Source organism: Bos indicus, chromosome 10, assembly GCF_029378745.1.
Source record: "Bos indicus isolate NIAB-ARS_2022 breed Sahiwal x Tharparkar chromosome 10, NIAB-ARS_B.indTharparkar_mat_pri_1.0, whole genome shotgun sequence".
Lineage (NCBI taxonomy): Eukaryota > Metazoa > Chordata > Mammalia > Artiodactyla > Bovidae > Bos > Bos indicus.
The window spans coordinates 73,875,823-73,902,201 of NC_091769.1; the positions used below are offsets into that span (position 1 = coordinate 73,875,823).

The window sequence follows — 26,379 nt, forward strand, 5'->3', positions numbered from 1 at the left end:
TGATTGCTGTAGCTAGGACTTTCAGAACTATGTTGAGTAATAGTGGGGAAAGTGGTCACCCTTGCCTTGTTTCTGATCTTAGGAGGAATGCTTTCAGTTTTCACCATTGAGAATAATGTTTGCTCTTGGCTTATCATATATGGCCTCTACTATGTTGAGGCCCATTTTTTGAAGAGTTTTAATCATAAATGGGTGCTAATTTTGTCAAAGCTTTTTCTGCATCTATTGAAATGATGTGGTTTTTATCTTTCAATTTGTTAATATGGTGTATCACATTGATTGATTTGTGTATATTGAAGAATCCTTGCATTCCTGGAATAAACCCAACTTGATCATGGTGTATGAGCTTTTTGATGTATTTCTGAATTCTGTTTGCTAAAATTTTGTAGAGGATTTTTGTATCTATGTTCATCAGTTATATTGGCTTGTAGTTTTCTTTTTTTGTGTTGTCTTTGTCTGGTTTTGGTATCAGGGTGGTGGTGACCTTGTAGAATGAGTTTGGAAGTGGTCTTTCCTCTGCAATTTTTTGAAAGAGTTTTAGAAGGATAGGCATTAGCTCGTCTCAAAATGTTTGATAGAATTCTCCTGTGAAACCATCTGGTCCTGGGCTTTTGTTTTTTGGGAGAATTTTGATCTCAGCAGCTTCAATTTCAGTGCTTGTAATTGGGTTGTTCATAATTTCTATTTCTTCCTGGTTCAGTCTTGGAGGTTTGAACTTTTCTAAGAATCTGTCCATTTCTTCCAGGTTATCCATTTTATTTCCATGTAGTTGCTCATAATAGTCAGTTATAATCCTTTGTAATTCTGCATTGCCTGTTGTAACCTCTCCTTTTTCATTTCTAGTTTTGTTGACTTGATTCTTCTCTCTTTTTTTCGGTAAGAGTCTGGCCAAAGGTTTGTCAATTTTGTTTATGTTCTCAAAGAACCAGCTTTTAGTTTTATTAAGCTATTTTATCTTTCATTTCTTTTTCATTTATTTCTGCTTGGATCTTTATGATTTCTTTCCTTCTACTAATTTTGGTTATTTTTTTGTTGTTTTTCCAGTTGTTTTAGGTATGAAGTTAGGTTGTCTATTTGATGTTTTTCTTGTTTCTTGAGGTAGGATTGTATCACTATAAAGTTCCCTCTTAGAACTGCTTTTGCTGCATCCCATAGGTTTTGGGTTGTCATGTTTTCATTGTCATTTGTTTCTAGAAATTTTTTGATTTCCCTTTTGACTTCTTCAGTGACCTGTTGGTTATTTAGAAATGTATTGCTAAACTGGACATGGAACAACAGACTGGGTTCCAAATAGGAAAAGGAGTTCGTCAAGCCTGTATATTGTCACTCTGTTTACTTAACTTATATGCAGAGTACATCATGAGAAATGCTGGACTGGAGGAAACACAAGCTGGAATCAAGATTGCCGAGAGAAATATCAATAACCTCAGATATGCAGATGACACCACCCTTATGGCAGAAAGTGAAGAGGAACTAAAAAGCGTCTTGATGAAAGTGAAAGTGAAGAGTGGAAAAGTTGTCTTAAAGCTCAACATTCAGAAAACGAAGATCATGGCATCCGGTCCCATCACTTCATGGGAAATAGATGGGGCAACAGTGGAAACAGTGTCAGACTTTATTTTTCTGGGCTCCAAAACCACTGCAGATGGTGACTGCAGCCATGAAATTAAAAGACGCTTACTCCTTGGAAGGAAAGTTATGACCAACCTAGATAGCATATTGAAAAGCAAAGACATTACTTTGCCAACAAAGCTTCGTCTAGTCAAGGCTATGGTTTTTCCAATGGTCATGTATGGATGTGAGATTTGGACTGTGAAGAAGGCTGAGCGCCAAAGAATTGATGCTTTTGAACTGTGGTGTTGGAGAGGACTCTTGAGAGTCCCTTGGACTGCAAGGAGATCCAACCAGTGCATTCTGAAGGAGATCAGCCCTGGGATTTCTTTGGAAGGAATGATGCTAAAGCTGAAACTCCAGTACTTTGACCACCTCATGTGAAGAGTGGACTCATTGGAAAAGACTCTGATGCTGGGAGGGATTGGGGGCAGGAGGAGAAGGGGACTACAGAAGATGAGATGGCTGGATGACATCACTTGACTCGATGGATGTGAGTCTGAGTGAACTCCGGGAGTTGGTGATGGACAGGGAGCCCTGGCGTGCTGCGATTCATGGGGTCGCAAAGAGTCGGACACGACTGAGTGACTGATCTGATCTGATCTGATTGCTTAATCTCTATGCGTTTGTGCTTCTTACAGTTTTTTTCTTGTAATTGATATCTAGTCTCATAGCATTGTGGTCAGAGAATATGCTTGATTTCAACTTTCTTAAATTTACTGAGGTTTGATTTGTGACTCAAGATGTGGTCTATTCTGGAGAATGTTCCATGTGGACTTGAGAAGAAGGTATATTCTTCTGCATTTGAATGGAATGTCCTGAAGATATCAATGAGATCCATTTCATCTAATGTATCATTTAACACTTGTGTTTCCTTATTAATTTTCTCTTTTGATAATCAGTCCATTTGTGTGAGTGGGATGTTAAAGTCTCCTACTATTATTGTGTTACTGTCAATTTCTCCTTTTATGTCTGTTAGTGTTTGTCTTATGTACTGAGGTGCTCTTATGTTGGGTGCATAGATATTTACAATTGTTATGTCTTCCTCTTGGACTGATTCCTTGATCATTATGTAGTGTCCTTCCTTATCTCTTGTAATCTTCTTTATTTTAAGGTCTATTTTGTCTAATATGAGGATCGCTACTCCAGCTTTCTTTTGCTTCCCATATGCATGGAATATATTTTTCTATTCTCTCACTTTCAGTCTATATGTGTCTTTAGGTCTGAAGTCGGTTTCTTGTAGACAGCATATATAGGGGTCTTGTTTTTGTATCCATTCAGCCAGTCTGTGTCTTTTGGTTGGAGCATTTAATGCATTTACATTTAAAGCAATTATTGATATATATGTTTCTATTGCCATTTTCTTAATTGTTTGGGGTTGATTTTGTAGATCTTTTTCCTTCACTTGTATTTCTTAACTATATAAGTCTCTTTAACATTGGTTGTAAAGTTGGTTTGGTGGTACTGAATTCTCTTAACTTTTGCTTGTCTGAAAGGCTTTTGATTTCTCCATCAATTTTGAATGAGATCCTTGCTGGATACAGTAATCTTGTTGTAGATTTTTCCTTTTCAGTACTTTAAATATATCCTGCCATTCCCTTCTGGCCTACAGAGTTTCTGCTGAAAGATCAACTGTCAAACGTATGGGGTTTCCCTTATATGTTACTTGTTGCTTCTCCCTTGCTGCTTTTAATATTCTTTCTTTGTGTTTAGTCTGTGTCTTGGCATGTTTCTCCTTGGGTTTATCCTATATGGGACTCTTTGCACCTCTTAGACTTGATTGACTATTTCCTTTTCCATGTTGAGGAAATTTTCAACTATAATCTCTTCGAAAATTTTCTCATACCCTCTCTTTTTCTCTTCTTCTGGGACCCCTATAATTCGAATGTTGGTGTGTTTGATATTGTTCAGAGGTCTCTGAGACTATCCTCAGTTCTTTTCATTCTTTTTACTTTGTTCTGCTCTTCAAAACTTATTTACATCTTTTATCTTCCAGCTCACTGATTCATTCTTCTGCTTCAGATATTCTGCTATTGATTCCTTCCAGAGTATTTTTAATTTCAGTAATGGTGTTGTTTGTATGTTTATCCTTTAATTATTCTAGGTCTTTGTTAATTGATTCCTGCATTTTCTCCATTTTGTTTTCAAGGTTTTTGATCATCTTTACTATCATTATTCTGAATTCTTTTTCAGGTAGTTTGCTTATTTCCTCTTCATTTATTTGGACTTCTGTATTTCTAATTTGTTCCTTCATTTGTGTAGTATTTCTCTGCCTTTTCATTATATATATATTTTAACTTATTGTGTTTGAGGTCTCCTTTCCCCGGCATCAAGGTTGAATTCTTTCTTCCTCTTGGTTTCTACCCTCCTAAGGTTGGTCCAGTGGTTTGTGTAAGCTTCATATAGGGTGATATTTGTGCTGAGTTTTTTGTTGTTGTTGTTGTTTGTTATTCCTCTGATGGGTAAGGCTGAGTGAGTTGGTAAATCTGTCTGCTGATGATTGGGTTTGTATTTTTGTTTTGTTTGTTGTTTAGATGAGATGTCCTACACAGAGTGCTACTGGTGGTTGTGTGATGCCAGGTCTTGCATTCAAGTGGTTTCCTTAGTGTGAGTTCTCAATAGTTGATACTCCCTAGGGTTAGTTCTCTGGTAGTCTAGGGTCTTAGAGTCAGTGCTCCCACTCCAAAGGATCAGGGCTTAATCTCTCATCAGGAATGAAGATTCCACAAGTGGTTTTTTATGGCATTAAGTGAGATGAAAGCAAATCCCCCAAAAGGAGAAACCAAAGATGAACCCCAGACAAATGGCAATTACAAAATCAAGCAAATACTAATTAAAATAATGGAATATACACAAATACATATACACCCATCAGCAAAATCAAAACATTCCAACTAAAAGTACAATAGATTGACCTGGTGAACAAAGTAAATAAAAAATTATATTTACCAGTTGAACAAAATTAACTAAAGCACAAACCAGAAAACAAAACTAAAGCAAGGTGCCAAGTGGGGAATAAAGCAATGAAAACAAAACTAACAAATATGTTTAGAGGAAAGGAAAGAAAGAAAATAATAGATATGCAAGGTTAAATAGAGATAGATGAAGAACATTCATATACATTAAAGATTTGGCAACCCACTCCACTGTTCTTGCCTGGAGAATCCCAGGGATGGGGGAGCCTGGTGAGCTGCTGTCTATGGGGTCCCACAGAGTCGGACACGACTGAAGCAACTTAGCAGCAGCAGCAAGGGGAAAAGAACAGTAGGAAAGTCAAACAAAGGAATAAATGTAGAAAAAGATAATATTTTTTAAAAATTTAAAAATTACAATTATAAAAAAGAGAAAAGCAAAAAAAGGAAGAAGAAAAAGAAAAAAAAGGAAAACTCCACAAAACTGGTAAAGCCCAACATAGAGGCAGAGGTTTATAACAATAAAAAGTGTAACTGAATATACACATATACATATATACCCATAAGCAAAATCAAAACAGTCCAATAAAAATAAAGTACAATAGATTGACCTGGCAAACAAAGGAAACCAAAAATTATATCTACCAGGAAGAACAAAACTACCTAAAGCATAAACTGGAAAACAAAACTAAAGCAAGGTACCAATTGGGGAATAAAGCAATGAAAATAAAACTAACAAATATGTTGACAGGAAAGAAAAGAAAGAATAGACATGCAAAGTTAAATAGAGGTCGATATAGAAGATTTATATATATTAAAGATTAACTGCAAGGGGAAAAGAACAGTAGGAAAAGCAAAAAAAAAAAAGGGACAAATGTAGAAAAAATAATAGGTTTAAAAATTAAAAATAAAAAAAGAGAAAAGAAAGAAAGAAAGGAAAACCACAGAACTGCAAAAGCCCAACATAGAGGCAGAGGTTTATAACAGCAATAAAAAATGTGACTGAGGCAAAAAAAAAAAAAAAGCTCAAAAGCTTAATTAAATTTCATAGTGTCAATAAAATCGTCAACTACAACAGAAGTGGAAAAAAAAAAAGGAAAAATAAATCCAAAAGCATCTACAGAACAAGTCAAAACATAAGCATAATGTTTTTCTTAAGTCACTGCTGTTAGAGTCCTTCCCTTGCTGGGAGTCACAGTCTACCTCACCTCCCTAGGATGCCCTCCAACACTGTGCTCATCTCTGGACCTGTTGTGGGGGCAGCTCAGATTCTAATTTGGTCCTACTCCTGTGCTTCTTGCCTCCAATGTCCACAGCTATCTAAACTAGTGCGTCTTCTTTTGTAGGAGCTCTCAATGTGCTATAGACACAGGGTCTGCCTCGTTGATCGTGTGGATTTAATCTGCAGCTTGTACAGCTGGTGGGAAGTTTTTGAGTTTTCTTCCTTAGCCACACTGCCCCTGGGTTTCAGTTGTGATTTTATTTTCACCTTTGCATTTGGGTCGTCCACCAGGGATTGCTTCTGAGGCTGCCCTGGAGGACTTGGGTTTGCCCCTGTGAGGGCCAGGTGTGGAAGTGGTGTAGCTGGTTGGGTCGCAGGGGTTCTGGCAGCACTAGGCACTCAGGGGAGTTGGCAGCTAGGGCAGCAGGAAATATAGTGCTCTAACCCACTCCAGTACCCTTGCCTGGAAAATCCCATGGATAGAGGAGCCTGGTAGGCTGTAGTCCATGGGGTCCTGAAGAGTCGGACAAGACTGAGCGACTTCACTTTCACTTTTCACTTTCATGCACTAGAGAAGGAAATGGCAACCCACTCCAGTGTTCTTGCCTGGAAAATCCCAGGGACGGTGGAGCCTGGTGTGCTGCCATCTGTGGGGTCACACAGAGTCGGACATGACTGAAGCAACTTAGTAGTAGTAGTAGTAGTAGTAGTAGTAGTAAAAGAGTATGGCAACCAGTATTGGCCGATACATTCCAGTATTCTTGCCTGGAGAAACCCCCTGACTGAGAAGCCTGGCAGGCCACAGTCTACAGGGTCGCAAAGAGTTGGACATGACTGAAGTGACCCTGTGCACATAGACACAAGATTTCTTTTTCCTGTGGCAGCTCTGCCTTCATGAGAGTTGAATGTGAAGATGGTGCAGTACAAAGTGTGCAGGGTCACAGACTGCTTTGTCCCAGTATTTTCCAAGCCTCTTGTAGCTGGTGGTCAGAAGGCCTCTTTGGCCAGTCTTTGTCCATAGCTCCGCTGTTCAGGCACTTAGAGGGCTCCCTTGCATGGGGTCCTTCTCTGTTGTTTGGTGCGTCAGGCACATAGAAGGCCCCCCTGGTTGGGGTTCTACTCTGTAGTTCAGTATGTCAGGCATTTGATGGGCCTGCCTCAGTTCAGCTGCTGATGCTGGTGTGTGGGGAGAGAGGCTATGGTGATGGCTCCACCGCCCTACACGTGGCTCAGTAGTATCGCCTTGCTTCCATGGCTGCCTGGCTTTCTTCCACAGGCATTTCCCACCACAGTCTCCTCCCTCACATTCCATCAGTCTCTCCACAGTCAACAGCAGCCCTTACCCTGGGATTGCTCCATGATCCCTAAACTCCAGCTCCAGCTGCTGCACCTTCCAGGGGATATACATCCCTGTCCGGGGTAAGTATGGCTGTGGCAAGGACTGTCTGAGTCTCATTCTATTTAGGCTGCCAAAGATCAGCTGTTTGACTCTCAGCCTTAAATGTTTCTCCTCTGACTCAGACTTCTACAGGGTCGCAAAGAGGTGGACATGACTGAAGTGACCCTGAGCACATAGAGACAAGATTTCTTTTTCCTGTGGCAGCTCTGCCTTCGTGAGAGTTGAATGTGAAGATGGCACAGTGCAAAGTGTGCAGGGTCACAGACTGCTCTGTCCCAGGAGTTATGGCCCTATCAGAGTCTCCTCCAGTTGCCCCGATGTGGAGATCAGATCCCTGCTTCAGTTCCCCCACCTGCTGAGGGCAGGTCCAGCCCTTCTAACACTCTTGTTTTTCTCCCTACTTCCTTTCTCCTACCGAGTTTTGCGTGGTTCTGTATATTCTTTTCCGCTGGTCAGGTCTGAAGGTGTATTCCTGAGGTATCTGTGGAGAGTCCACGTCCACCTACTCCTCTGCCATCTTGTTCTCTTCCAATGCTGCTTTTTAAAGGGATAAATGAAATCAAAATGGTGCGATGGAAAATAGGACTGTCAGGTTGATGGCTACTCAAGGATGGTAGAGGTGTTTAAGTGAGTAGAGTTTTAGATTTACTTCAGGCTTTCCTCTTTTTTTTTAAATGAGATTCCTTACAATCTTCAGAGCAGTGCCAAGAAAGTCTATTCCTGAGAAATTACAACTTTACTCTTTAATTATTTCTGTTATCATCACTCAGTTATTTCTGATTTCCCTGCCTTAGCATTTTGTTAAGTAAAATTTCAGGTTCCTCTTATGTTATATCTAGTACTTGTGAGTCAGATGGCTGCAATTGTCTAGCCTTTTTTTTTTTTTTTTTTAAACCTTTTAAACAACTGTGGAATGAAATGTACAAACATCCATAGACCATGTGACATGCAGAGGCCTCTTTGTTCATATCTTTGCATGCTCTGTATTCTCCTTGAGCCACTGCTTGTGAACCAACAGGTGGGGCTCTCCAGTGGAACCTGAGAGGTATATTTAACTTTGAGGAAGTTTTCAATATGAACTATGTGACCGAACTTCACAGCCATCTGATTTCCAATTTAGTAATTACTGGAATAATTAGATGAGTTACTCTGCAGATGGCAGTGAAGTTTCTTGACATATGTGCCCTTGTCATCTACAGCAAATGATACATGGAATGCTTGTTCTTCATCATAGCATTTGTATATATGGAATGCAAGATGACTTTAGACTTTCCTGCCAAAATCCCTTATTTTGTTTAGATTCAAACTCAGCGGCATCAAACTCTCTGGCTTTGACCAATAGAACTGTTGGCTTGCTGTGTTCGGTGTTACACATTGATGCTAGAGCTCTGCTGATACAATTCCCATGCTCTACAATATTCAGACTTTATTTTTAATTCTAAATTCTGAATAATAAAATTATACAATGTTTAAACATGAAGAAAATCACTTCCAAGCCAAATCTCAGAAAACTCATGTTTCTCATGTTTCTTCCCAGTCTTTACTAAAAGACTGGAATTGAAACATCTTTTTGAGATGAAATTCATATTCCATAAAATTCACACCTCTTAAAGTGTACTGTTCGCTGGTTTTAGTATATTCACAAAATTGCACAAGCATCAGAACCATCTCATTTCAGAATAATTTCATTACCTCAAAAAACAAAACAAAACCCATACCCATTTGCAGTTACTCCTCATTTCTCCCTATTCCTCCCACTATCCTGCTAGCTTCTGGAAACAATTCATATACCTTCTGTCACCTTGGACTTGTCCATTAGACATTTAATACAAGTGGGATCAATTACACAATTACGTGGCCTTTTGTCAGATGTTTTTCACTTAGTGTAGTTTTTTTAAGTTTCATCCATACTGTAGCATGTATCAGTACTTCATTTTTTGGTGGAACAATATTCCATTGTATGGATATGCCACATTTTATTAATCAGGGCCTGGACACTTGGTCTATTTCCACTTTTTTGGCTATTATGAATAATGCTATGCACTCTCATTCACAGGATTTCTTTTTGTGAATGTGTGTATTTTCAATTCCATTGGATATATACCTAGAAGTGGAATTGCTAGGTTATATTTGTAATTTTAAACAATTTTTAGAGAGGTTAGTTTGTCTGCAACCCTGGTTAAGCAGTTCTTACAAGTCTGAGGTCACTGCTAACTTCTCAGTCATTTCCTTGATAACTCTACTCATGTAGAAAGTATTAGGCTGGCCAAAAATTTTGATCAAGTTTTTCATAAGATATAAAAAAAACTTGAACAAATTTTTTGGCCAACCAGATACACACACTAAACTATAGTTTAATGTAGCATTTGGCTCCCAGTCTTTCAGGCACCTCTTCAGACTTCCAATTAAGTACCCATAAATACACAGAAAAAGATGAAATTAAAATTGATACATTCTGAGGGGAATATGAAGTCTCATGAAATAACCACACTCCTTGAACTAAGTTTTCCTCTGCTTTAGCTACATTTGTGCTTATTCCTAGTGTTCTTCACCATTCAACTCAAAAGACTATCTTCCACTGTCTGCCACTGACTCAGATATACAGCGTTTACAGTAGTGAAGTAGGTTGCAGCACACTTTCACCTATTTAGTTAAAGGAAAAGTGTAGGCCATACTTGAGATCTGCTAGGATACAGAAGAAAAAAAACCCTAAAAATTGGTAACTAAAGAAATAGTTCCCTCGTTTAAGACAGAAACACTAACAATTGGCACAAATTATCAGACATCATTGAAGAAAATTCTTCCAAGCTTTAAAAAAGTCATGGATATGCTGCTGAAAAGACGAGGTTCTAGGGAAAATCAACAAAAGATTCCATAAAAAGTCACATTCCGATAATTTTTGGTATTAAAAGGAAAATTAAATTAAAATTTTGTATTGAAAAGATTCTAGACCAAAAAATTCTGTTGCCCGTACAGTAGCAAAAGGTAGCTGTAGTGTCACTTTCATTTATGACACATTAAACATTAAAAGTTAATGCACTGATGTCTAGATAGTTTTGAGGAGAGAAACATTTTGGTAGCTACCTAGGAATTTTGTACCTACCCATAGTTTAGTCACTGCTACAAGAATGATTCCTAACAAAAATACTTTCATCTACAAAAAGCAGAGTTATTTTGAATAATACAAGAGCTTTCTCCCAATTCTTTCTTTCATCTTTGGAGATTTATATCAAAACTCCTTATATATTGTCTTCAATCTGGAATTTGTGAATATTTTTATATTAAATGCATTGATATAAGATAGTATCTCAATGTTGGTAAAAACAGTTAAGAAAATATAAGAGAAAAAAATGATAGGTGGTGAGTTGCAATATGATCTTTAAAAAACATTTTCCAATATTTTAAAAATATTTTACTAAATGCATGAATCATTTTTTAAGTCTCTAAAAAATAAATAGAAGTTTTTATCTAGAAAATTTTTTTACAAGACAGTAAAGGTAAAATCAATACAGACAATTAGTATTTGCCCAAATATCAAAATGACTGGAAGGAAGTACATAAAATCTTAACTGTGGTTGTCATCGTCTTTTTCTATATTTTGTAGATTTTATGTAATATGCATCATGTTGTTTTATAATGGAAAAATAAAGTGTATTAAAAAATCAAGATTTAGTTTCACTAATGAATGGCATTATAGACAATAGATGAACCCAAGCCTGGATCTGATATAAATCATATCTTATGTTGTTAGTGTTACTGACCTACTTGAGGCATATATTTTCTTTCCATGTATCAACATGTCATAGCACAGAAGAATTAAATATTTATTTAAGCATCAAATATGTATCATGCATCTCCTAGGCTAGCTGCTGAGAGCACATCGGGTAACTGAGGCAAAGTCCTTGTTCTTATGAAGTTGAAAATTTAACATTTGAAAACACTTGAAAAATCTATTGAAGTCTCAGTGGGTGGAAACTCATAGTAGAAGCATCCAGCCTGGTCAAGAGGAACAAAAAAGGCTTTCAGAGGAAGTCTAGTATCAGTGTTAGACAGTAGAGAGTGCACAGTCATTCCATGGATTTGAAATAGTCTCTCCAAAGGTCTGGAGGTGAGCTATGTTTGGGCAACCAGAAATAGATGAATATGATGGCAACAAAGAGTTTGATGCTGGGGAGTGATGAGTGATAAAGGCTAGAAACAGCAGCTAGGTCATGAAAAGTCTCGCAAACCAAGATGAGGAGTTCAAGTTTTGTCCTATGGGTGATGGGAAGCTGTTGGAGGGTAAATTAGTTTCTGAGGGTTAACATGACATATTACCAAATGCTTGACAGCTTAAGACAACAAATTTGTTCTCTCACAGTTTTGGAGGCCAGAAGTCCAAAATTAGGATATCAGCAAAATTGATTCCTCAGGAATCTCTGAGAGAGTACCTCTTCCAGGGCTCTCTCCTAGTTCTTGGTGGCTGCTGGCAAGCCTTGGCATTCCTCAGTTGGCTTCATAACTTCAATCTTTTCTCCCGTCTTCACATGGTCATCTTCTCTCTGTGTTTTCTCCTTTTCAGTGTCTTTTAGGGATACTTACCACTGTATTTAGGGCCCACCCTGATCCTGGATAATTTCATCTGAAGATCCTACCCTAATTACATTGCAAAGCCCTTTTGTTTTAAATAATGTCACATTCTGAGATTCAGAGTGGATGTCTCTTTTGGGGGTCACAATTAAACCCACTGCAGAGGGCTTTAGTGGGGCAATTGAACAAATCAGACTTATTTCAGAAGGATCAGTCGGGCTGCTATGTGGAAAAGGGATTTGTGGTGGGTAAGGCTGGGTACCTGGAGATCAGTGGGAATCTGGGTAAAGGATCCTAGAGGCTTTGGAGGTAAGAAAGTGGAGGTGAATGTAGGGTACTCTGAAGATGGTCAGTTGTGACTAGGAAAAAGCAGGGCTATGGTTGAAGAGAGCATATGGTGGCGAGGAAGGGCTCTTAAGGATGGGAGACACACAGTGAATTTTTAATGCAGGTGAAAACAATATGGTATCTACTAAGGGAAGTAGTTGAAAATACAAGAATTGGTGGGAGGGGGGAGATAGAGATGATTTTAAGTGTAGTTGATTTACAGTGTTAGTTTCAGGTGTACAGCAAAATGATTAAGCAAAAATATACAGACATATTCTTTTTTCATATCATTTTCCATTATGGTTTATTATAGGTTATTGAATATAGTTCCTGGTGCTATACAATAGGACCTTGTTTTTTAATCTATTTTATATGTAGTAGTTTGTAGCTGCTATTCTCAGGCTCCTACTTTATCCCTTCCCCATCCCTCTGGGATAATTAATGCAAGAGAGGGAAAGGGGTGTGGAGCACAGCCTGTGTACAAAGCAACACATCCATCTCATATTTGATTGCCCCTAGGTACTTTAAAAGGTCTGCAAAGCCGATAATGATGCTACTGAGGAAGATGTTAGTTCCTTTTTGAGAACTGTCTATGTGCTAGGTGCCATACAGGTTATTTTCCATGTGTTTTATATTTATTGTCTTCTTTTATTACTTAGAAAACTGAAGCACAGAGAGGTTAAATAATTTGCTCAAGGCCACACAGATAATAAGTGGCAGATTGTGATTTCTTCCCAGGAGGTGTGACTGCTGAACCTATGCCAGTAAACGTTGCTACCTGTGTTACCTCTAGAGGCAGAGGGAATAATCAATGCATGCATACTTTTTAAATTCACAATATATGTTGGTTTTGATCAGCAGGCACTATTATCGTTTTGCAGATTACAACGCTATTTTTGTCTTGTTTGTTCTTTCTCTGGCTTGCCACTAAATTGATTTAGTGAGGCAGTGCCATTTATTTTCTTTTCATAGGAGTTGGGACTGGTTTGATTCATCCTCTCTCTCTTTATCTGGAAGGTAGCACAACCTGGATATTATCTCTTCATATTATTAATCCACATATTAAACCTGCTCAAGGATTAAAACTACTCTCAGGAGAGTCATTTTCATAAGCTTTCACATATACCCAACTGCCTTGAATAACTCTTCCTGACACCTGCTTTGTGATTGATTCCTTTATACAACTTGATTTTTGGATTTCTTTATGAAATGTTGTCTTTACTCAAATGACATTTCTTTGAAGGAGTCTTTTCTCAACCTGAAACTAGCTCTGACCTTTCTGTTCTATGTACCTCACAGCTGAACTCAATAGCTGGGACTATGGACCTGGGGAGCACAGAGTCATTTAAAGCTAAGGAATTTTTTGATGAGGAAGGGACAGGGGAAGATGGAAATTTATCTTCTAATAGTCTAAAATATTAGCTTTCAAAATATAATTCTAATTTATAATATGGATGCACAGATTAGGAATTTTCTTGTCACTGTTGGTAATCATCACCCTCATGTGTTGCTTATTTGAATTAGAAAAACCATATCCAGGAAATGACTTTCCTCCAATTGCTAATTTGATGGATGTATGTCTGCAACTTTGTCTTGTGTAATTAGTTTTTCTAAGTTTTAGGCAGTTGTATTTTTAAAAGACTTGCTTTTATAACACTGGTCAGCCATTTCAAGCTCAACCCATTTGACTGATATCTAATAGCTTGCATGCTTGATGTTGAATATTAAGCAAAGGATAGGGGCTAGAGGAGTTATATTATAGGCAGAAGAAGCCACATGTGTGAAGGAATGGAGGTCTGTCATCTAGGAACCAGCCTAGCTTGATGCACCTGGCAATAGTCCTTTTCCTTTCCCCTGTACACAGTTCTGGGATGCCAGCAGGTCAGGACTTGTAGAGTATCTGGCATTCTAATAATTGTGAAGATTCCAGATAACTTTGATCAGTTGTTAGAACTAAAAGGTGGTTCACTTGGTGATATTTTTTCCTTTGTGTTCTCTTGCTAGTCCCTCCCGAGGCCATCGGCTTCTTGTCTGCAGCTGGGGTCTTTCTTGTTCTTCTGGTTGTCCTCTTCCTCTTCATCAACAAGAAGCTGAGTTTCGAGACCACAGGAGGCCTTCCATGCCTGGAGCAACGCGGGAAGAGAAAGCACTCTAAAGACAAGACTGGAATCTGCGAAGGGCCAGGTAAGCATTATGCTTCGCAGTCTCCTGAGCTTGGCATTGGCTGTGGTTTTGGTCAGGGAAGGAATGTCACTGTTCCTGGATGGACCCCATTAAGAAATCACACATGAGCAGTTTAGCAGCTGCTGTGGTGGCATGATGAATGGACATTACCAAAGAATACATTAGCTTTAGGAAAGTAATGCTCTCTTTAGGGTCCAAAGAGCAGATGGGAAAAGGCTGACCACCGCTTCCCGTCTTCTTAGCTTTTTAGATGTCTGTGTTGAGTTTCCCTCTGATTAATGCTTGAAGGAAAAGGAAAAAAAAAAAAAAAAAGGATTTTGATTGACAAGAGCCTTGATGTGTTTTGGTTTCATTATTTTGGAATGATATTGACCCTTCACTTTGGTTTGATGTTTCTGAGATTTTCAGTGCTTAGGGCCATTCCCCACCGTATGGCAACAGTCATTTTTCTAAAGGGAGATTTTAAGTTCATTGAATCTACTACACCATTTACTAACTTCCTTCCTTCAATTTAATGGGGAAAATAACACACTAAAAGAAATAATTGGCTTCCAGCTCTTAAAGAACATATTCTATTTTCAATTACTGAAGGATAGAACTTTGTGATACAGGATGTTATCACAAAGTGATTATAATCACACAAAAGCTGGACGTTTAAAGATAGTGCTCTTATTTTATAGGTAACCACTTGGCTTTAAAAAAAATTGTTAGTCTGATTCTCTCTCTTGCCCTCCATGGCCCATGGGTGGGGCATGACAGAACTGGTGGAGGGACAGTCTTACATTAGGTTTTTGAGCTGGGGCAAGGCCTTGAGGAAAATAGCCCTTAGCTATCCCACAGCCTGGACAATATTTGATTTATTGATATGGTACCTTATGTAGATATGGTTTAACTTGTTCACTTTGTTATAATAAAAGGCATAATTTAGGAATAAATATGTATTAATTATCTATTACTTTAACAAATTACCCCCCACAAAAATATTTATTATCTTACAGTTTCAAATTGATGAATATGGGGCTTCCCTGATGGCTCAGATGGTAAAGAATACACCTGCAATGTAAGAGACTGGGTTTGATCCCTGAATCAGGAAGATCCTCTGGGGGAGGAAATGGCAGCCCACTGTGGTTTTCTTGCCTAGGGAATTTCATAGACAGAGGATCCTGGTGGGATACAGTCCCTGGAGTTGCAAAGAGTTGGACATGACTGAACAGCTAACACTTTCACTTTGCTGTCATGTATTAATTACCTATTGCTTTAACAAATTCAGTTCAGTTCAGTTCAGTTGCTCAGTCGTGTCTGACTCTTTGCAACCCCATGAACCGCAGCACGCCAGGCCTCCCTGTCCGTCACCAACTCCCGGAGTTCACTCAAACTCACGTCCATCGAGTCCATGATGCCATCCAGCCATCTCATCCTCTGTCGTCCCCTTTTCCTCCTGCCCCCAATCCCTCCCAGCATCAGAGTCTTTACCCCACAACAAATATTTATTATCTCACAGTTTTCAAAGTTGATGAATATGGGGTTAGCTTAGTTGAGTGCTTATTACAGATCAGGGTTTTTCATGATGCTGCAATTAGAATGTCAGCTGCAGTCATCTAAAGGCTTGATTGGGGCTGATGACCTCACTTCCAGGCAGAAGGCTTTAGTTGCTATGTGAACCCTCCACAGAGCTGCTTGAATGTATTTTTCACATGGCAGCTGGCTTCCCCCAGAGTGAAAGATCCAAGAAAGGAGAGCAAGAGGAAGTCAGTTTTTTAATGACCTAGTCTAGGAAGGTCATTCAATACCTCCTTCACCACATTCTGGTCGTTTACTAAGTACAGTCTATCTTCAGGGGAAGGGGGGTTAAGTTCCACTTTTTAAGGAAACAGTATTGCCGGGGGCCAGCCCCGGCTGATCCAGGGAGTTTGAAGCGGGGACGGCGACGGCGAGGATCAGGATACAATAGCTTCAATTAGATATTAATTAGAGATGTAAAGAGTAATAGAATGAGGATAGCTCAGTAGGAAAATTCAGTGGAGAAAAGAGGCTGAGTAGCTTGGTTTACGCGGGAGACCAATAAAACTTCAAGACAAGAAGCTTGCACCACTTACGTAGGCCGCAGGCATCCTTCCATTCTCCCAAAGGAGAGGAGACACTGAGGCCTTCCCGGTCGGATCTTAGAAGCCCAGGCATAATTAGTAAGCATGGCGGGTTCCACGCTCCAGATGGAGACTCAGCCAGAGTTTGAGAGAGAGAGCGACATAGGGAGACCAGTATTTCGAGAAACTGATCCCAATTCTTTATTTTCCATGGTCTACTTTTATACACTGAGATGTTTTGCAAAAGTCATGCGGGGTCAGCAGTCCTGACTTTTATCAAAGTCAGGTGCTTCATACAAATGTATACAGAGGTCTTAGGGATGTTACATCATCTTCTGGCCAGGGGGCCTGCTGACAATTTATGACCCTCTCCTTGTGACAGCGGTCAGTCAACCAGGACACTTATTTCTCCAGGGGTGATTATTCTTAAAACAGATGCCACCCAAATAAAGGTACATTCTTATAGGGTGAGGGTATAGTGGGTTTTAGTTAAGGAAAGAATTTACTTAGCCTAAGGTCTAACGTGATTTATATCAAAGGTTAATACTTATTTCTTTTATATATTCATTAATGTGTATAAGGGCAGGGGATGTGGAGACTTAGCAACAAACATTGGCTCAACAAATGAAAAACTCTTCACCAATACGATTTCTAATCAGCCCACTATACTTATACTAATAGTTTTCTAACTTTTCTAAGGAACCTGTTTTTAGAAGGTTTAAAGCATCTCGTGCCTCTCATGGTTGGGAGGCTGTGAGCAATCACATGTGGCCAGACAAGCCTGTCAGGCAGGCTAGAGAACCTTCAGAGGAGTTTGTAGGTTGAAACACTCCTGTCACACCCAGGAGTTTTTATTAACTGGAGCTCTAAGTTAACTCCTTCTCCAAAAGAGGTGGTGGGGGACAGCCCCCCGTAAAGTCAGAGGTGTAGGTGAGAGCACAAAGTAGTAAAGTAGGCAGGCTCTGGTTATGGGGGTAGATGCTCGAGGATTTCCAGGGGGACTCCTGAGGCTCGATCCCGCCTTTGAGTATGTCAAGTCTCCTTCCTCATGACCTTTGCCACGGGCCGAGTGCCTCACTCTGGCCCCCAACACAGTATCAAAGAGTGTGCGATGTCTCTTAAAATTACCATAGGGGAGAATAATGGAAGGGGTGTAAAGTGTAGTTCTGACAGTTGATTTGGCATTCCTACTGTTTCAGTAGCCTTAGTTTTTGAACTCCACTTGGGACATCTGGCTTGTCTTCTGAAAATAGAGTGGAAAATAGAGTGGAATATTTAAAATAGAAGTTTTCATGTGAAATCTTGGACTTACAAATGCTTTAGCACTATTGTCTCAGCTGGGACATAGGTGAAACTTCTGCTTGGTCACGAGGTGATATGGAGTTACGGTTCATAGTGATTCTTTCCTCTTTCAGCAACTCACTCTCACTAGTTGTATGACCGAGGCAAATTATGGAACCATTCTAAATGTTTTCCTTATCTGTATATCGGGGTCATCAACACACCCCTTACAGGGTTGGTCTCGATTATGTGAATTAATTTTGTAAAGATACCAGCATGATGCCTATGGTAAAAGACCTAATATAACTTTAACCATAGTTGTGTAGTATTAACACAATTCCAGTCGCAGTAGTGGATTCTAGGAGTGACATCACACATGAACACATTGTATTCATTACTTAAATTGGGAGATTAAAGTTGGTGATGTTTTCTCCTTTTCAGACTTTAATTAGTACAAAGAACTAAGGTTAGAGCTATTTAAGATTATTTTCTTTTGTCTTGTTTGACATGTTATCTGAGTAATTTAGAGACAATTATGAATTATACTTGCAAATAAGTCGAAGATAATATTGAAATAATAACAATAAAGCATGAACCAGAAGCTGTTAGCTCAAGCAACACTGAGAGTGGGATCAACTGAAGGGAGCTTTAAAAATAGTTTAATCAGGAGAATCTACAAATTACAACGAAGAAACAAACACCTTCATTTTGACATTTCTCCTTTGAAAGTTTAATTATTATTGATCAAGAGTCTTTGAAAAATGTGCCTCTAGCCCAGATTTTATCTAACTTTTGATGTCTGCCTTAATTATCATCCGCAGAGCCCTGACTTCTCAGTGAAGATGGGATGTTCTTAACATATTTTGACAAATGTTAGGAAGGGAGGAAGGCAGCCTGGTATGGTAGAAAGGAACACAGTGAAGACAGCCAGAGCTTAGTTTTGCCACTAATTGGCTGTGGTATTTTGGGAGGTTCACTTCACTTCTCTGGGGCTTAAGTCCTCACTTGCAAATTTATGAGTCTGGGCTAGGTTTCTCCCCATCGCTATAATGCAGTCCTATTTGATCCTTGGGGTTACCATAGCAATTTCTTCTCTAGGTCTCAGTCTATGAATGGAGGAGACTTAATGAAAATGATTAAAAACCAACAAGGCCATCTTACTTTGAGGTTGAACCATATGAAATTTCCATTTTTATAGATCAAAAAATGGCTGGATATTAGCAACCTAATCATTATAATCTAATATATGTGTGAGGTTCTGAAAAATAAAATAATTTTTTTTGTTTCTGTGATAATATTAGAGAAGCAGACATGACAGTTTATTTTCTGAACCCATTGTACAAAATAATTTACTCCACAAAAATGCCTTTTAGGCTATATATTTTTTTCAAAATTCAATGGATTTTCACATATCATTTATCTTAAATATAGGTAAGGGATAAAGAACTGAAACAGTTTCTTCCTAATAACATAGGTAATAATAATAATTAGATGATGATAATTGATGGCTATCATTTATTTAGCATTTACTATTCATACACTTGCTAAATCTGTTACATGGATTATTAGACTTATTAATGCAAAGTACTTGTGTTATTTATTGGTAGTGATTGCTTTGGGGGGGTAGATATGGGTTGTCACAAAGAAGCCATTGTTCAGTGTTTTTTAAAAATTTTATTCATTTTTAATTGGTGGAAATGTTCAGTGTTGAGATAAAAGTTGATTAAAAATAAAAATCCCATGGTGAAATAATAGTTTTTAAAGAATCTTAGCTTTGAAAGAGAGATAAGATTTTGTTTTGTTTGTTTTTCCCTCCAAAGCTTTCTTTATGTATCAAAGGCAACATTTAGAAGTTGGAGCAGAGAGCTTAATTTCCAGAAGCACAGGATGGAGGATGTATAGGAGGGTGGTTCCTCCCAGGCAGGGAAGAGAAGAAGAAAGGCTTTCCACCACTGGGAAGGGCAGCCCATGGCTTGGATGGATACAGGAAAAGAGATTTGGAGGGCTTGAAAGTTGCCTGGATCCTGAAAAGGGTGGCGGGTGTGGGGCCACCTGCCATGGCCGTAGTGAGATCGGAGTCCAACACGGCCCAAGGAAGCGACGAAAAGCAGAGCGCCATGTGTGTCCCCTTGTGGAGGGTGGCTGGAGACTGCCTCTCACGGGTCCCCCGTGGGCCCAGCGTGGCTGCTGCAGAGGTGGAACATACTGGTGGGGATGCGAGGAAAGAGACCTGGAGAAGATTTCTAGCACAGTTCCTCATTGAGTAGCTCATGTCACATAGAGTTTAGGAGTTTCTGCATGACCCTCTGGGGAGAAGACAGTAGAGGTCTAAGAGTCACTGTCTTCCTGCTAGGGAGTAATTGCACCTTGTGGTGAGGTGGCCTGTTTCAGAGGCTGTGGAGCACAGCACCTGAGGCCTCCTGGAGCCAGGACTGGATTCATGGGCACATAAACTGTGCAGTTGCACAGGGCCCCATGCCGGAAAGGGACGCTTCTCTCGGGTTAGTGCTCTGCTGTTGCCCTCTTGAAATTCTTAATGGTTTTTGAACCAAAGATCCTTCCATTTGTGCACTGGGTCTTCAAATTATGTACCTGTCTTGCCTGGAAGGATCCTAGGAGGTACTGCAGGTACACAGCCTTCCCTGGGAAGGCTGTAGAGGCAGAGGCTGACACTCCTCTGCGGGTCAGGGGAGCCAGCAGGGAGGAATACCACATCATAGTAAATGAGCACACATCTGTGCCCATTGCTCTCTGATGAACAAGAGCATGGAGTGGGAGTGCAAATCCCCCAAACTGATTATTGATCCCAAACGAAACTGACTGACTGACTTTGAGGAAGTAAGTTGAAGTTTAGTGTCTCACCACAGAGCATGGGAGAGCGTGGGAGTGACAGAGACAAGAGCCCCATGAGACAGCATATATCTACATGCTCAGTTGCTTCAGCTGGGTCCAACTCTTTGTGACACTATGGACTGTAGCCCACCAGGCTCCTCTGTCCATGGGATTTTCCAGGCAAGAATACTGGAGTGGGTTGCCATGACCTCTTCCAGGGGATCTTTCTGACCCAGGGGTTGAACCTGCACCTCTTATGTCTCCTGTAATGGCAGATGGTTTTTTTTTTTTTTTTACCACTAGTGCCACCTGGGAAACCCAGACAGGGTGTTGACAGCTTTTGTACATTTAAGCAAAGCTGGTGCTCAGCCAGGGCTCAGCAGTCAGCTGTGTCAGCTGGAGCTCGGGAGTGAGGTGGTTCACATGTGACAGTGTCTCCCTACCTACCAGTTGGTTGGAAAGCCCAACTGACCTTGAGGAGGTCAGTTCCTCCTCAAGACTACTCCCATCCCTTCACTTTCAATGGGATGGTTAACTCCTGGTCTAGCAGGAGCTCCTATCAGCCCCACCGTTTTCTGCTTGGGTCATGATGGCTGTGGTTGTCAGATACTTTTGGTTTCAGTTCTGCATTTAGGTCAGAGTATGTTCATGTACAACCTTTCTACAGCATAATTCAGTAAGTAGATACTATTAAAATCTCCATGTTATAGATGAGGCAACAGAGGCTTTGAGAGATGAATTGTTTTCCAAGGTATTAAGTAGCAAAGTGGAGACTCATATCCAAAAACTGACTAATGTCAGAGGCTAGGGTCTTAATTGCACTGCTCTTTTGCCCACCTGTTCTTCTCAATGCAAGCCACTCTTTCATGCTTTTGAACTTCTGGGATGGGAGAAAGTAGGGGAAAGGGAGGATTTGGAGGATGGTTTGGTTTCCTGTGGCTGCCACACAAATTATCACAAACTTGGTGTCTTAAAAGAACATAAATTGATTTTCCACACAGTTCTGGGGACCAGAGGTTTGAAATCAAGGTGTCCACACTGTCTCCCAGCTTCAAGTGGCTGCCAATCATCCTTGGCATTCTTGGGCTTGTGCCTGCATCATGCCCGTCTCTGCTTCCATCTTCACATTACCTCCTGTGTGTGTCTTCTCTCTGCCACTTGTCACTGGATTTAGGTCTCACCCTGATAATCTAGGAAGATCTCAAGATCCTTAACATAGTCACACCTGCAAATATCCTTCCACCATTTGAGGTTTCAGGGACTAGAACATGGACATATCTTTTTAGGGACCACCATTTAGCATTAGAGAGTGGATGAAGAATTGAATAGAAATTTTTTCTTTCTCCATTTTCCTTTAACAGTGGTATTTCACATTCTCCTTCTGGGTTAGAATGATTCTTACAAAGAGAGATAACAAAAGCTGGTCAGATATTTTTGGTATAGACTATAATCAGCAGACAGAGTGCTTCCCAGCTGTGAGCCCAGTTGAACTACACTGAGTCTCAATCCTGGGAGGCTTTTCAAAACAACCAGTGATCAAATCCCACTGCAAACTAATTATATCAGAATAGGGAGTGACAGTGATGAGGCAAACTTTACAGGTTTAGAAAGAATACCAAGTAATTTAAAGGTATGGCTGCAGTGGAGTGCCATGGATGGAAGGGGTGTGTTCATTGCTAACATCCCCTTTCAAGTTGGAAAGGATAGAGTTTGAGCAATGTTAATGCTGGCCCAATTCACATTTACTTCTGCCCACAAAGTATCCATCTGGTGGTTCCCCACCTATTTCTCTCCCTGAGTGGTTTATTTCAGTTCTACCTTGGTCAGCAGGCAAGCTCTTCCTTTACGATGCTTCCCCTCTCACCCTATGTATACCATGGCACTCTTAGCAGATGACTTCTGCACAGGGATTTTAAAAAAGGAAAAAGTATTTAGAAAAAGTGTCTATAAGATTATTCAAAGTTGTCAAATTATAACCATCTGTAATTTATACTCAAGATTCTGAGTTTACAAAATTTTAGTAAATTGGACCCAGACAGAAGAATTTGGCTGTCCATCTTTGTAACTTTCCATTGTTTTCTGAATGATTGTGCCTATATTCCATTTTCCTTTTATGCCCAAGTAAGAAAGAGCAATGACAAATTTTACAGATGGTATGAATCAGGATCTGAAACAGATGTAAATATATATATAAAGGGTATTGATATTGGATATGGATAGTTTCATCATCATTATCATTATTAGCTTCTTAAGATAGAGAAGGACATTTACCCAAGTACCCATCCTGCAGTTGTAAATAAACAGTGTTGGTTTCTTTGTACTTCATGTTTAGTATGATTGATGAATAAAGTATACATTGAAAAAGGTGTTTTAAAGGATAATATAAAAGCAATACAATTCATTCTCTTTTCTGGGAGGTTTTGTTTGCTGTCTTTAAAGTTGTGTTTTCTTTGCCTGCAGGTCTGTGGGGGTGGTTTTGGGTTTGGACTGATCAGATGAATTTTAAATGAATCAAGTATTTTAGAATCAGTCAGTCAGTTCAGTGGCTCAGTTGTGTCCAACTCTTTGTGACACCATGAACCGCAGCATGCCAGACCTCCCTGTCCATCACCAATACCCAGAGTCCACCCAAACCCATGTCCATTGAGTCAATGATGCCATCCAACCATCTCATCCTCTATCGTCCCCTTCTCCTCTTGCCCTCAATCTTTCCCAGCATCAGTGTCTTTTCAAATGAATCAGCTCTTGGCATCAGGTGGACAAAGTATTGGAGTTTCAGCTTCAGCATCAGTCCTTCCAATGAACACCCAGGACTTATCTCCTTTAGGATGGACTTGTTGGATCTCCTTGCAGTCCAAGGGACTCTCAAGAGTCTTCTCTAACACCACAGTTCAAAAGCATCAGTTCATTGGTGCTCAGCTTTCTTTATAGTCCAACTCTCACATCCATATATGACCCCTGGAAAAACCATAGCCTTGACTAGATGGACCTTTGTTGGCATCAAGAAAAGGCTAAATATGCCCCTCCCTCCTTTTTCCAATAGGATGATTAAAACCTGTCAATACTACTGAAATGCTTTTGATACAATTTATAAACTTTTGGATTGCACAACAGTTTGTTTTAAAATTATGAATTAGCTATTTTTAAGTTGAAACCTTCAACCCCTCCCATCATCTCCCCTCATTGTACTTTTTTGTCCTTAAATAGTAGAATAAATGGAATAGCCCCTCTTTTCTTCTTGTCACCATTCCCCAATGAGGCTTATGCAAAAAAAGACCCAACCTGGAGAATAATGCCTAGAGGGGGAAGTCCACTGGTTAACAGTCTAAATTGAAAAGTATCTTTTCTTCCTATCTTAATGCTTTCATTTGTGCTATGCTATTTCATATTTTTTCTAAGTATGTGTTATATTAGGTCGAACCTTTTGAAATTACTGTTTTTGTAGGTTGGAAGTTTCATATGTTTCAACTTATACCTGAGATGAAAAGCTGTAAGGAGCTTAAGAGTTTAAACACCAGAATAAGCCTTGTTAATATTCATTGTGGTGTCTAGTTACTTGTTTTGGTGACTTAAGACACAAATGAGCGAGAATGCTCTTAACAAACCCATCAAAGTAGGACTGATTGAACCTTGTTTGATGGTAAAAATTCCAAAGAATGCAGTTGAAAAGTTACTGGTTTGAGAATATTCACTCATCTATTCACTCATTATTTATTAAGAATCAATGTTATGTTACTCAGTTTCTAAATCCTGGAAAAAAAATGATAAAAAGAGATATAGTCCCCACTCTCTTGGAAATTCCACTTTTGGATAATGACAGAAAGACAAAACTGAAAGTGCAAAAGCAAATAAAATAATTATAAATTATTATAAATGCTATAAGGGCCTAAAATAAAGACTAATTGACAGGATGGAGAGACTGACCTTAGATGTGGTAGAACACATCTTGCTCATTGTTGGGTGGAGAGAGATAAACACACAAATACATTATATTGGTTCTGTTTTTGTTTTTCTTTTATTTTTTTTAGGAATTAGCTTATTATCTTACAGAGGCTAGCATGTCCAAATCTGCAGGGCAGGTTGATACACTAGAGACCCAGGAAAAAGCAAATGTTGCATTTGATGTCTGAAGGTCATCTACTGGCGACTTTCCTTCTTGCTCAGGGGAGGTCACTCTCTGTTAAGGTCTTCAGCTGATCAGGTCTGGCCCATGCATTTTATGAAAGGAAATCTGCTTTACACAAGTTCACCATTTTAATTGTTAATCTCCTGCACAAAAAACACCCTCACAGAAATATCCAGAGTAATATTGATCAAAGATCTGGGCACTGTGGTCCAGCCAAGTTGGCATATAAAATTAACCATCAGTGGAGCTTACTTAATATCTTTGAATCCCTGTTTCCTTCAGTGTATTATGGTAGGGAGGCTGCGAAGAGATACTCACTTAAAAAAATATCTTTTTGTTATGGACACTTTCTAACTTATAGGAAAATAGAGAATAGTATAATGAAGCCCAGGTACCCATCACCCAGTTTCAGCATTTATTAACAAAGACATTTTGTTTCTAAATTACATCCTATTGTTTCTATTTCCTTGTTTTCCTTGCCCAAGAGGGAATAGATCTGTCTCTTTAAATTTTCCATCCTTTGCTGTTTATTTTCTTGCAATTTAGATGATGGGTTATTGTCCCTCGCTCAAGAATTTAACCCAGCAAATGACCATGTTACACAGCTAGCTGATTGCTGGTGATGGGAGACATTAGGTTGAAGGTTGGGAAGATACTAAAAGTCCTTCAACAGATCTGGGCACTTTACAGTCAGAGAATGAGCAGCTCTATTTTCCAAGCTATTTATGTGAGGGTGCCTAGTGAGTTACCTTAGAAACAGATTCTTCTTGTGGCATTTGAGCTGCTTCTGTGATGCTCGGATATTAATAAAAATAAATCTGAAGCTCTCTGTAGGTACAAGCTGCTGTGGAAATGTTTAACACCTAAGTTTGAGAACTCCCAAAACACACATCACTATTTCAAAAGCTGCAGATAATTCCCTTCATGATTTTTCACCTTCCCAATGACTATAGTGTGTGTGGGGTGTGTGTGTGTGTGTGGGGTGTGTGTGTGTGTGTGTGTGTGTGTGTGTGTGTGTGTGTGTGTCTATACTGTATACAGTCCCGAGTCAATTTTTGGCAGAAACTCTGAGCCTTTTTGTATTTGGAATAGCCATACTATGAAATGTTATGACTGACTTCTGGGTAAACCTCAGTGAACCTTGATAGTTTAGATAGAAGCAATTGCTGATTGTTTGGTGAGTTGAAAGTCTTTCTTTACTCCTCCAGCATGGGCTCCCTGGATAATCTGAGAAGGCCTTAAACACACATCTTTTGCTGGAGCTAGTGAAACTGTCTCACCAACTTTGTGGGTAGTTTTGAGGGGTTTTGATGTATTGAAGATGCACATGTCATTTTCACTTATAGATGAGGAAATTACTTGTAAGTTTAACACTCATATGTTGGTCTGCATGTGCTAAAGAATGTTATCATCACCAACAAATGATTTCACTGTGATATCCTTCAGAGGTCCATCATGCTATGAGTTAGATTTATCAGAGGATCCTGGGTTGTATGCTTCTCTTGTCAGCAAGGGTCATTATACTTTAAAGAGACACATGCCTTAAAAAAAATCAGTTGATGAGTAGGCGGCAAGACAAAGGATCATCATTTGTGTAGAATAGTCAGTAGCACAGGTCACTGTTTCTGCATTGAAGTGGGTGTCTATGAGCGTATGTTTAGCTAGCTATTTGAGTTGTCAGTTCTAAACTAGTTATTGGAGTACCAGCTTTAAAAATCTCATGATTTTTCTCAGTCTGACAGATTAAGGTAAAAGGAAGGGCATGTCTATGGTTATATAGTTCCATCAAAATATCCACATTCCTCTAAAACCCACTTACGGGAGCAAATGCC

The 26,379-nt window shown here is 39.4% G+C and overlaps 1 protein-coding gene across 1 annotated transcript in view; it reads left to right on the top strand.

The window, feature by feature from the left end:
* Window positions 1-26,379, top strand: part of SYT16 (synaptotagmin 16) — a 308,143-nt gene that overhangs the window by 139,802 nt on the left and 141,962 nt on the right. The window contains exon 2 of the mRNA XM_070797699.1: window positions 14,045-14,224. Within this exon, the coding sequence (XP_070653800.1) occupies window positions 14,045-14,224 (180 nt within the window). The remainder of the gene's footprint in view (window positions 1-14,044; window positions 14,225-26,379) is intronic.